We start from the raw sequence: 13449 nt of genomic DNA, 5'->3' as shown, positions 1-13449 counted from the left end.
TCACATCACTCACTTGAATTCTAGATCTGTAAAGCTGCTCAATGAACATTTTCCATTCAAAGGTCCTATAGGTTCCTCATAGGAAACATGTCCCCCCTACCTGTTCTGGCCTTGGTTACTCAGAGCAGAAACTGGAGAATTCTTATAGATGTCTCTAATCAGTTGCCAGTGGATACCAATACTACTGCTAAAATAGTGCTTCTCTAAACAAACAAAAAGCAGAATCAGACTTCTAGATACAGAAAACAAACTGATGGTTTGCAGAGGGAAGAGGTCTGGGGGATAGGCAAGATGGGTGAAGGGGAGATTAAGATACAGTCTTACAGTTATGAAATGAATAAGCCACGGGAATAACGGCACAGCACAGGGAATATAAGAGCATTGTATGGTGACAGATGGTAGCTACACTTGTGGTGAGCATACCATCCTGTATAAAGAAGCTGAATCACTATACCGTACACCTGAAACTAACATAACATTGTGTGTCAACTATACTCAAATAAAAAAAAAATACTGCTTTTCAACCACAGGTGACCTCCCTAGGGCCTCAAGAGGACATCTGACAATATCTGGAGACATTTCTGTTTGTCACAAATTGGGGGGCTGAGAGTGGGGGAGAAAGCCTACTATTGGCACTTAGTGAGTAGAGGCCAGGGATGCTCCCTACATTGCAAAGAATATCCCTCCACAAGAGTGAATTATCTTGCCCAAAATATCAATCAGGCTGAGACTGAGAAATCTTGTTCTATCATTTCTTGAATGTAAATTCTACAAGAGGCATTTCTATACGTTCAGTATCTGGATCGTGCATGGTACACACATATTTACTGAATAAAGGAATAAAAAAAAGAATTCATATACCATTCCCCTTGTCTTTATCCCCAAAGCAAAGTCTTCATTCTTTTCTAGCCTGGACTATTGTATTAGCCCTTGCCTGTTCTCCTTGGGCTGTATCTTATAGATTTTTATATATCAAGGCCTAGGGAGCAGTAAGGGCTCAATAAATTTTTGCTTTAAAAATTAGCCTTAACATAGACATTTTATTTTTTTTAAAGATTTTATTTATTTATTTGACACAGAGAGAGAGACAGTGAGAGAGGGAACACAAGCAGGGGGAGAGGCAGAGGGAGAAGCAGGCTTCTCACTGAGCGGGAGCCTGACGTGGGGCTCGATCCCAGGACCCTGGGATCATGACCTGAGCCGAAGGCAGATGCTTAATGACTGAGCCACCCAGGTGCCCCAACACAGACATTTTAAAAAGCAACTAAGAACTTAAAGGAATTTTTGGAAGTTTCTGCTAACATACTAATACCATAAGAAAAATGTATCTGATTGCTTAGAATAATTATAACTGTATGAATTAGTGTAGCTATCTGATGCTAGGTCTATTTTGTTCATAATCTTCAACTTTTGTATGACTTTGTTCCTCCTTATTTTCTACAGGGGAAGACCTACGCAATACTTGCAAAAGGCCAGTTGATAATATCTTTCCCCTAACGCAGTGACAAGCCATGATTACATACTGACTATGATCCTGGCCAACTGAGAACATTCCTTTCTTCCTGCCTAATTTTTCCTTGGACCTGCTTAAGCAAATCTCTAAGAGGCTGCTATCTTATCAAGAGATCCAGATCCAACTTCATGGAAAAAAAAAAAAATCAAGGAAACTTGATCATTTGCCATAAAGGAGTTGATACTTGGCAGGTAGTCTTAAAAATTAACTCAGTCCTCCCCATTCTATGCAACCTTGAACAAAACAGCATTACATATAGCTATCCAAACAAGTAATACCTTTGAATAAAGTAGAGTACCATTTCCCCACCTCATGTCTCAAGTGGATGATAGAAAATAATTTGTTTTAAAATTTACAGACACTTAATCAACACAAGCTGTCTGTTCTATGTCTTTATCTATTCTCATCAGGGGCTCTCTTCTACAAGGTTAAGAAAATTGCAAATTTGAAGCATCTTCTGGTTCAGCTGTGCAGAAGTTTCCCTCTTCACAAGACTATTCCTTTAATACTGCTTTATTATCCCTGAACTTTCTGTGACTCATGGTATTTCTCTCAGAGTTCCTACTGTTCCCTGTTTTCTGGAAATAGTGGATCCCTGTCCTTCGATGTTTGGTTGGGATCCTGAAGATTTCATTTTGAAGCCACCTGACCCTTTTCTCTTCAGAAAACCCTTGTGAGGGGAGAGCGTCACTTGTCTAAATCTGGGAACCTTTCTTTGGAGAATTCACCTCTCTCTGAGAAGTGAGTTGCCATCTTCCCCTGGCTGTGACAGTAAGAAAGCTCCTTATTTTCTAAACATCTGAATGTCTCACTCCAATTTCCTTTGTTCATTGACCCCCCCTCCCCACCCCGTAGAAAAACATCCGTTGTGAAGTAATTTACGTCTGCCCAATCCTTTCAGTTATGCTGACAGTAATATCAACAAATACCAACTCCCATTCGGAGTGAGGTCACAGAGAAAGGAACTCCAGAGTATGAAGGAACACTGTAAAACACCTGAGATCCCCACTTCTACTGCAAGACTCTGAGAGGGGTGTGTGAATAGATTATCAGAGAGGTTGATTATATACCAACTCCATCAAAGCTTGGGCAAAGGTTGATCCAACCCAAATAGATTAAGATGTCTCTTGAGCAATAAACATTTCAGGGAAAACAATGATAAATTAAAGGTCTTTCTCCAAAGTCTGGGACTGCATTAGACTACAGAAAACTAGAGAGAGGGATCTTCATAAAATATGATCAAATTGAACTTCCTGTCAGCCAAATGGCTGATTCCCTTTTAGCTTATCGGCATATTTAGTTTGGTTTAGAACAAATAAAGTTGGTATTCCTTGCCTTGAAAACAAACAAATAAAATACAGTCCTTCTTCTTAGTAATTCTTAAATTGGTGATAGTTGGGGGTTGTGGTTGGATACACAAATGGATACAATGTGATCTATTTTTACTGATCATATTCATTTTGAAATTTCACACATTAAATTATAGCAGGGTATTTTAAAATGGTTTATCACAAAGGAGAAAAGACTAAAAAAGAAATCTTACTGACTCATGAGATACAAGTAATACTATAGCCCAGTCATGACACTGAGGATGCAAGGCTGTTTTGACAGTAATTAAGTGTGAAAGTGACCTGTGAAATGGGAAGTAACTTCTCTTTTGTTTAGGGCTAACAAAATCCAGAAATCAGTTATTTACTGTTCAACACAGAATTAATACCTCAGTATCTGTGAAGTAGGAATACGTTGGAGAAAAGCACCAGGTGCCTTTGGAAAGAGGATCCTTGCCAAATCTGAAAGATAGGCACTTGAAATCTCCCCCTGACATTCTTTTCTCCTTGTATCATCAATTTCATCTCCCTCCCAAAAAGCCTGGTTTAGAGAATGATCTGATATAATTAACTTATACCAGAGTGTAAAATCTAAGTACAAGTGCTCCTTCTTCAGGGACATGAGCAATTTCAATCTTCTCCACAATTGAGGAACGAATGGTTCAATTTAGAACTGGGTTTGGTTTCCAGTTTTGCTACCTACCTTCTATGTGACCCATGGACCACTTAACCTCCACGAGCCTCAGTTTTCTAGTCTACAAATGAGGGGTGATGGTAGTAATGAATACTGTCTTTATGTCAAAGTCGTATGGATTAAATTAACTCAACATCTTTTTACTGAATGCCTACTGAATTGCCAGGCACTGTTATAGGTGCCAGGAATTTAGGAGTGCCATCAAGATAGACAAAGTCCCTGTTCTCACGGAGTTTACATGCTAACCGAAGAAAGGGAAACATAATAAACCCTTAGACAAAGAAATATATTATGCCAGGAGGGAGAAGTGCTATGGAGAAAAATCAAGTATGGTGGCTGTGATGGGGAACTTTATGGGGAGCAGAAGGTGGTTAGGAGTTGTCACACCAGAGCTTCTCTAAAAAGGTAACATTTGAGCAGACACACCTGAAGGGAAAAATGGAGTGAGCCACGAGAATTTTAGGCAGAGGAAAACAATGAAAGCAGAAGGAAGAGCAAATGGAAAGTCTCTGTGGAAGGAACATGCTTAGAGTACTTGAGTCAAGAGTGACAGTGATTTTGAAAATATATTGTGAACAGGGTTTTGCGTGTTTTTATTCAGTGAGCTGGGAATCGTTGAAAAGCTTTAGGCAAAGAATGGACATATCTGACTTACATTATAAAAGGACCATTTGGTATAGGGGTGTACACTGCAGAACGGATAAGGCAGAAGCAGAAGACAAGACAGGAGACTTCCATAATAATTTGGGGAAAGGGAGCAGTTGATGGTGGCTTGGGCCAGATGGGAGGGGTGATGAGAAATGGTTAGATTCTAGGTTCATTTTGAATATTTATCTTGAGCCAGTGAACCTGGGTCTGGCTAGGCTGTGCAAGTTTTTAACTTTAGCCACTAGAAAAATGGAATTCTCATTTATTGAGAGGGGGAAGCCTGCAGGAGCTGGTTTGGCAGGAGTGGGATGGGGTTGCACAATCAACAGTTCAGTTTTGGACCAATTAAGTTTGAGGAGACTGTTGGGTGTTAAAATGGAGATGCTAAAAAGGCAATTCAATAAGTATGAAAGCACTTAATCTATAGCCAGGCTTCATATGAATGTATGAACTCAGGTTAAACAAGTTAATTCATGTTACTCCAGAACAACTGTGTACTCTACCCCCAAGGCAGAGCAAATGAGTGAGAAGTTGCGTTTACACATGCAAACCACTGCTCTTTCTGAAAATCCTGAGACATGTCATCAACTTTCATCTTTGAGCAACAGCAGAAATAGAAACAACAATAAAAACAAGTAAATAATAACAACCTAATTCGGATAAAAAGAACTCCTTGTTGAACTTTAGTTACAGATGTCTCTCTGGCATTTAAATGCTGAATATCACTGCTTACTGTAATTAGCTTTTTTATTCATGATTAGCCTTGACCTGTCAATTTAAGGTTAAAATCTAATGAGGATAATAAAATAAAAATTTTGAAAATCTGATGGCCCTAAATTACCTATTTCACCGTCTGAAAGCAGTTAAGACCTTTCCTATTTAATGACATTTCATTAGTAAGCAATTCATGGTTAGATTTTATAAAAAAATAAAACAAAACCATAAAACATAAAATATACTATTCTGAAGTGATCTCTAAGATTTATTTTTAAATCTATCTAATAAAATTTGTAATGAAAAAACAAACTATATTAAATAAGCTTTTGGATATTAATATTAGAGCTTTCTTTTTCTCACACAAATACTTCTACATATGTATGTTAAGTTTTTAAACATTTTAGGCACAAATTTTATTATTCCTTTTTGGAAAATGCCTACTGGCAGATACCATCTTGTCATTACCAAAGAAAATAATGTTTTCCAGTAATAGATATGAACAATGAGAGCAGGTTTGACTTGTACATGGGCTGCCTGAAATACTAAAATAACAAACATATTTCATTTTCCTACCTAACTACTCTTAAATCTGTTTAAAATGCCCACTTAATGGGCACCTGGGTGGCTCAGTCGGTTAAGTATCTGCCTTGGCTCACATCATGATCCTGGGGTCCTGGGATCGATCCCCATGTCAGGCTCCCTGCCCAGCGGGAGCACGCAGGCTCTCTTCTCCCCCCCACCAAATAAATGAATAAAATCTTAAAAAAAAAAAAAAAAGCCCAGTAATTTGTTTATAAACTATCTAGATCCACAGGCAGAAAAAGCTGAATTATGAATAGGCTACCTCTATGCATTTCTACGGTAAAAACAAAGATCTACCTGTTACCTAATGTGACTTAGTTTGCATGTACGTCATTAGAATCTCTGAGACACAAAATAGCAGATCCCAGTGTCACAATATTTTCAAAGTGTTTTTAGTAGAAAAAAATAACATATAAATAAAACATATTCTATTATTTTGCTTCTGATTTTTTTTCATGTATGCTTATTAATTTTATTTGGTGTGTAACTTTCTAAGAAAAAACAGTTTCATATTATTCACAAGAAGAGAAATAACTGGGACAATGGTATATGTGAAAACTTCCACATCTCGTTGGTAGTCATATAAATATAAATTAAAGCAACCATGAAATATTACTTTTCACCTACTGGGTTGGCAAAGATTAAAAAGGACTAGAATCCTCAGAGCTGAGCAGAGTGAAGGGAAGTACTGTATTATCACTATGTTGATGGCCATGATGTCAACTGATAAATTTTTCTGGAGGGCAACTTGTCAGCCTTTAACAACACTCTACAAGTATGTATAAACCCATCTACTCAGAAGTTCCATGTCAACACATTTAGCCTCAGGAAATAATTATGCAAGTATACAAAATATGTAATTAAAAGGATGTTCATCACATCACTGATAACAAAAATACTGGCAATAGCTTATGTCCAATAATAGGAAATTAAATTTGGTATATTTACACAATGGAATACTGTGGAACCTCAATAATTCTAATGCAGTTATATGTTTATTGGAAAATAAAGAGTAGTGTTGGGTGAAAATAGAATATTAGGTAAAAAGTAATTCTAAAACCAGGGGGAATATGGCCCAGTATTTATGTATATTATTCGTGTGTATGCATACAGTATATTTTAACACAGAGAACAAAATCTCAAAAGAGGGGCGCCTGGGTGGCTCAGTTGGTTAAGTGACTGCCTTTGGCTCAGGTCATGATCCTGGAGTCCCAGGATCTAGTCCCGCATCAGGCTCCCTGCTTGGCGGGGAGTCTGCTTCTCCCTCTGACCCTCCTCCCTCTCATGCTCTCTTTCATTCTCTCTCTCAGATAAATAAATAAAATCTTAAAAAAAAAAAATCTCAAAAGAGATAGACAAAATGGCATGAATAATTAATTTTGGGGTTAGGATTATAAGTAATTAAAATTTTTCCTTTTTGTTTATCTCCAATTACTTTTTATTCTATCACAGATATGTAGATTTTGTAGAGTTAAAAACATTAAAGTATTGGGGTGCCTGGGTGGCTCAGTCGTTAAGCATCTGCCTTCGGATCAGGTTGTAGCCCCAGGGTCCTGGGATTAAGCCCCGCATAGGGCTTCCTGCTCAGCAGGAAGCCTGCTTCTCCCTCTCCCCCTGCTTGTGTTCCCTCTCTCGCTATGTCTTCCTCTGTCAAATAAATAAATCTTAAAAAAACCCCAAAACATTAAAATATTTACACATTAAACTTAGAAAAAAGTGTAGGTTTTGAGCACAGGAGTAATTATCTGTAATATGAATAAGAATATGTAATCCCCAAAAAGATATAAAGCAATTTCTACTTTACAAATAAATAGATATTTGAATTAGAACACTAAAATATCTATCAACACTGAAAGAAATACAGTATCAAAAAACTTTGGGATATACCAGTAATTTATTATGCTTTTGTTTTTTGGCAATAATATGTTACTCCTAGACAATTTCATTAAATGAGTATTTTCCCTGAGAAATAATATTATCATTGACGGTTAAATATTCACCTGAAGACCTGGCATCAGATACTTTAGACACAGTTAACAATGTCATACAAATACAACTCCTGTAGATTTAGTAAAAAGAGGCATAAACATATTGATTATATAAGAAAATCAATGTGCTAAGAATTGTACTAAGATATAGCACTTGCAAGTATAACAAGTACTTGACCTATTTAAAACTATATACTAAATTTAGTGAACATTACATACTCAATTAAAAATTGTTTTCCTTGCCTTATTAAAATTCAGATGAATTTTGGAAGAAATTATTGGAATAGTTCATCTGATTTTGAAAAATTAGCTAGTGGAGTGTGGGATATTCAAACTAATGAAGTCCTATTCCCAAAAAGTTCCTATGGCTTGAAGAGACATCCAAATCACTTCACTGACATTTACGTGATATGTTGGAGCACTACATATTTATTTACTTTTTCACATTTTAAGTCATAGAGGTTTATTTATTGATATTTTTAAACTGATAAACGTGGTGAAATGGTTTATATGTTAAATTATTTAATCTGAGCATGACAGCATTTAAAATCCTCACTAAGGATTCCAAGTGTAAGAGTTTGGGAAAAGTCATCTCATGGATCCCATTATGCTATACACTAATTTTATGGTATGGCTATCTGATAACCATTAGGTAGCCAATCAAATGTATTTGTGAACCTCTGGTCTCACCAATAATTCTAACACCTACTGCTATCCAGGTTCATTCTTCAGAGCACTGGGAAATGTTTCATTAAAATATGTGGCTAAGGTTGAGGAAAAGGACGAGGGTAACAGAGAAAAAAACAAAACAAAAACAGGACAATTCTAAATGCAGCCTATTTAGAATAATAGGAGATTAGAAAGGCACAGACATGGTACTTCAAAAGTATTAATAAAAAATGCCTTTGTTTTAGTTAACAGCTTCCAAGACACTCACAAACTTTCCCCCACTTAGAATAGCATATCTGCCTACAAAATTTGGCTTCTAAAATTGATAAATTAGGTGGTGATTATTTGCTTTCAAAAACTTCCCACAGGTTTCTAATAAATGTGCGTTTAAATTGTGATTTGAGTTACCAAAATTAAACTTTTCCTTTGTCCTAAGAGATTGTTTATTCAAATTCATTCAGTGGAGGAACTTATTTTTTTCTGGAACTATTCCTGACAGGTACTAATTCTGCTTTTTTTTAAAACAGAAATATTGGCCAGTATTTACTCTGAGTAAAAGGAAGCCCACTGTCTCATACATAGAGCTATTCAAAGGCAGACTATGCCTCTGTGGGTCAGATTTTCCTCATAAGAATTAACAACTACTTCCCAGTAACTGACACCCTCCTACTTCTATTTTTGTTCCATCCAGCCATCCAAAATAAGGCCTAAATCCTAACCCACACCATAGTTCCTAAAACATCCGAGGACAGATATCACATTCCTCCTACGTCCTATTCTTACTAGCGAACATCTCCAGGTTAATGGTGTATAATTCAGTGGAAAGTACATGGTCTGTGAAGTCGGAAATCAGTAAATTCTTGGTTCTCTATTATTGGAAACCTCTCTAAGCCTCATTTAAGTTTTCTCATCTGTGAAAGGGAAAACCCAAGCCTTAGTAGGGTGTTTTAGAAAAGAAATGAGTTGGCACAACTGATATCCACTGTAGTGTTTTACCCAGTGAAGAAGTTCAAGAATGTAGATGACTCTCTCCCCAGTTTATTCTTGTTTGTTCTCAAAACGAAGAACTTAGGGGTGACTGAGGCACTCCAGATATAGTGTGAATGGTTCAGAGTTCCAAGGATTGTACTCCTAAAAATGTCTCCTTAAGGCTTCAAGAATCTTAAATTCCCACAGAATTGTAGTCAGCCAAAAGCCCACAAATTTTATTTATATGAAAATAAAGTAGGTTTCTCCTTCATGCATCATCATTTCTTTCTGATTGTCACTGAACACATTTAGCTATGTTAAATTCCATCTTGTTTTGGACCATCCTTTCAGTCCACTGAGGCCTTTTTGGAAACTGAGTTATTCTATCTAATCTATTAGATCTCCCTTCTAGTTTTAATCTACACATTTCTGTCATGCAGAACCTGGATAAGCCCACACATTTTCTGAGATGTGTATTTCAGATGTACAGAGCAGCCTATTCCAAACTCACAAGCAGCACCAACTGCCTGATCTGAATGGTCCCTCCCCTTCCCTACTCTGTATTTCCTTAACTGAAGAGGCTGTCAGAGATAGGTCCTCACATCACTAGCAGTGCAGTTAGTACTCCAGGTGATTTATGGGCTGGTCCCAAGTAGAATGAAAGACAAAAGGTTCCCATCCAGTGAAAGGAGAAAATAAATATTAGATGTACTATGGCTTCATCCCTGAAAACCAACTTAATGCAGGTATGGGTGATCACCAGTGCCACCAGCTCAACACTCTGGTTTCTCGTCAGATCGCATAAATCTTTCACCTTTTACCAGTGCCACCAGCTCTGTCAGCTTGGGTAAAATGTACCATGTAATGTAGAAAGGAACACGGGCTTTGGAGTCAGACTTCCTGGGTTCAAATACTGACACTACTATTTGCTTGCTGTGTAATGCTGGGAAAGTTACTTAGTTTCTCCGTGCCTTGCTTTCTTCTTTGGTAAAATTATAGTTATTGCTTTTGCTTTCGTAACAAAACAATATCCAAGCGTCAATGGAAAGGAAGGAAGAAAGGAAGAGAGGGGGACAAAAGAGAGGGAGGGTAAGAGGGAGGGAGGGGACTTACAGAAATTCATGCTAAAGGTATAGTCCTATTTTTGCTTTTCTAAAACTGTCCCTTCCAACCTACAACCCAAGCAAGTTTTATTTCCCTCTGCACTGCGAGGTTAAAGTCAGGCCAAATGAGAATTTTTTCTTGGTGGCCAATGCAGAGAGTCACTTGTCCTTAGGGTCTTTTCCCTTCCAAAGTGGAGAATAAATTTAAACTCATCAAATGACTGAATTACAGGCAGTAGAAAGGAATGCGAAGAATTCTTTTTTTTTTTTTTTTTTAAGATTTTATTTATTTATTTGAGAGAGAGAGAATGAGAGACAGAGAGCACAAGAGGGAAGAGGATCAGAGGGAGAAGCAGACCCCCGCCGAGCAGGGAGCCCGATGCGGGACTTGATCCGGGGACTCCAGGATCATGACCTGAGCTGAAAAGCAGTCGCTTAACCAACTGAGCCACCCAGGCGCCCATGAAGAATTCTTAAAGTATATAATCTTGTCTTAAATAAGTGTAAATTCCCTTATGGTTCATTAATTAGTCATTTATAGTAATCAACTTTTACAAATACTTTTTCACTAAATGTTCTTGGCATCACTCTTAAGTCTTTGTAGGTCACACTTTCCCTCCTAGTGCATGTATACTTCATGTGAACAGCCGAACCGTGGAGGCATCAACACTCCATAGCTGGTGCCCTGAGACCTGCCTTAGTGGTGGCTCCCTCCGCATTTAGTCTGGCTCCTGGGCTTGGCTCTGGCTCCAGCTTCAGGCTATGTCTGGTTTTCTGGGTTGCAGGGCTGGCGTAGGCCCATTCTCCCTCACCTAGCTCCACCCATAATGTGCTGTTTTATGTTACATTACAACATAAACCACAGAAAGGAGACACTGAGAAAGGATGAGAAAAAGCAATGAAATATGAGTAAGGGGACGGGGTAGGGAAATAGCCTATAATTTTTCACATTCTGTTTCCTTTTACATACAATTAGCCCTGGGAAGTTGTCTATGTTAACAGAATAGACATGCATTCCTAGATATGTATATTTAAGAATATGTATATGTATATACATATACAACAATACATATTGCTAAAAATGGATGAACACTTCATACTGACCTTAGGGGGTTTAAACGGATAGTCTGGTGAAAAGGTAATGTCAAGAAAGAACACCCCTCCTTCATAGACAGATCCTGGGGGTCCCAATATAGTTGACCTCCATTCATAAATGTTGTCTCCTTTGGGTCCAGCACTGAAATAAGACATACAAATGAAATGTGCTTAGAGATTATGTAAACCCTGGAATTTAAAAAATTCTATTTATGGTAACAATAAATTGAGCAATTCCACAAAAACATAACAAATCAGGTAATTCTATATGATGATTCATTTGTCAATATCATCAATACTCTATAAAGAAAAGATGTTGGTATTACTTAAAAAACAGAACAAGGAAGATTCCGTCTTGCCATTCACAACTCTATACCTACTGAACAAAAGATTCCTAGGACCAAAGACCAGAGGAAGGAGCACAAATATTTAATAAAGCATGAAATTATTTGTGAGATCCTGAAAAAGATGATACAGTCATAGGGTGAAAGAGACAAATTTTCGAAGACAGAGGGGCCATTAGAGAAAAAAAGTGTAATAAAAAGTAGTCTAATTCCTTTGTTAACAACTGAGAATACAAATGAGGCTCATGGATATCAGTAAATGCTCATCATTCATAAAACTCAGCTCAAGTACCATATCCCATCTCAAGCTTCCTCTTTTCTCTCTTTCCAGCCAAAGAATCTCTGTCCCCTCAACCCCCATGTATCATAAATAGTGTGGTCTATAGAAAACAAGATGTATTATTTCATTTTATAACCATGTTTTTAATTAAAATTTTTTTTAGAGTAAGATCTTTGCCCAATATGGGGCTTGAACTCAAAACCCCAAGATCAAGAATCACATGCTCTACCAACTGAGCTGGCCAGGAATCCCCTATAACTGTTTTTAAAGTGTTTACTTTTCTGTCCCTCCCTAAAAGTTCCCTGAGGAATAGATTTTTGCTTTGTCTTAGGGCCTAGTAAGTACATGTTTGTTTGATGATGATGGATTAATAGGAAAGCAAGTGAAGCCCCATGACTACTAGTAGTAAACATCTGTCTCTGAGTCTCAGACAAACTCACTGAGGAAAATAAGGCCCACATGAGTCAACTGAATTATAATCTCTCAAGTGAACAGAAGGGCAAATGAGATTATAATTTAGCTTTTCAGTGTTTTTTTGCTACATCAAGCTAATACCTGCATCTAATAGCCATAAATTACCCTTATACCTTATAGCAAAGTGGGCAGCCCTTTGGGGAAGATTTTATTGTCAACAAAAATGTAGCTACTACTCTTATTTTGAAATTAGTTTATATCTACAAAAACCTCACTGTTAAGCAGTATATCAAAAAAGCATGCATCTTAACTAAGTTGGGATATATTCTGGGAATGCAAGGATAGTTTAATAATAGAAAATTATTAATGTAATTTACCTAAGAGATTAAAGTTGAAAAAAATGGATAATCTCAATGGGTGCAGGAAAAGCACTCAATAGGCTTAATAATAGCCATTCATGATAAAAAAAATTTTTTTAGCAAAACTGGAATAGATGGAAACTTCTTTAACCTGATAAATAGCATTTACCAAAAACCTACCAGCAACTAATATATTCAGTGACAATATATCAAAAGCACACCCTTTAAAATTGAAGAACAATATAAGGATGCCCACCATATCTACTTCTAATCATTCATGCACTAGCAATCATATTCATCAAGGTATGAAAGACACAAGGAAGGAAAAAACAAAAGGTATAGATTGGGATGGAAAAAATAAAACTGTGAGCATTTGCAGAATTCATGTACACAGAAAAATCTATACACAATTTATTAAACTTAATAAAAGAGTTTACAAAGTGGTTAGATTTAAGATCAACATAAAAAATCAACTGCATTTCAACACACCAACAAAATTAGAAAATATATTTTAAAATATTTTTATAGTATTAAAAATAAAAAACCTACGAATAAATTTCATAAAAATATATAAGATTTTAATGGAGGAAATTATAAAATTTGTTGAAATACAAAGAGAATTAAATAAATGGAGAGAGATACCAAGTTTATGAGTAGGGAGACCCAGCATCCTACAGATGTCAATTTTCCCCAAACTGATCCAATGCAATTCCAATCAAAAGTCTAACAGTTATGTAAAAAATGAA

General features: G+C 36.8%; 1 protein-coding gene across 2 annotated transcripts in view; it reads right to left on the bottom strand.

Moving 5' to 3' along the window:
* LOC110570674 (ubiquitin-conjugating enzyme E2 E2) overlaps positions 1–13449 on the bottom strand; it is a 378044-nt gene that overhangs the window by 75297 nt on the left and 289298 nt on the right. For both annotated transcript variants that reach the window (XM_044920568.1, XM_021678716.2), the window contains one exon: positions 11316–11448. In XM_044920568.1, coding sequence (XP_044776503.1) covers positions 11316–11448 — 133 coding nt within the window. The remainder of the gene's footprint in view (positions 1–11315; positions 11449–13449) is intronic.

This window comes from Neomonachus schauinslandi, chromosome 1 (assembly GCF_002201575.2).
Source record: "Neomonachus schauinslandi chromosome 1, ASM220157v2, whole genome shotgun sequence".
Taxonomy (NCBI): domain Eukaryota; kingdom Metazoa; phylum Chordata; class Mammalia; order Carnivora; family Phocidae; genus Neomonachus; species Neomonachus schauinslandi.
Note: the sequence above shows the minus strand (reverse complement) of the source record. Positions and strands in the feature narration are given on the sequence as shown.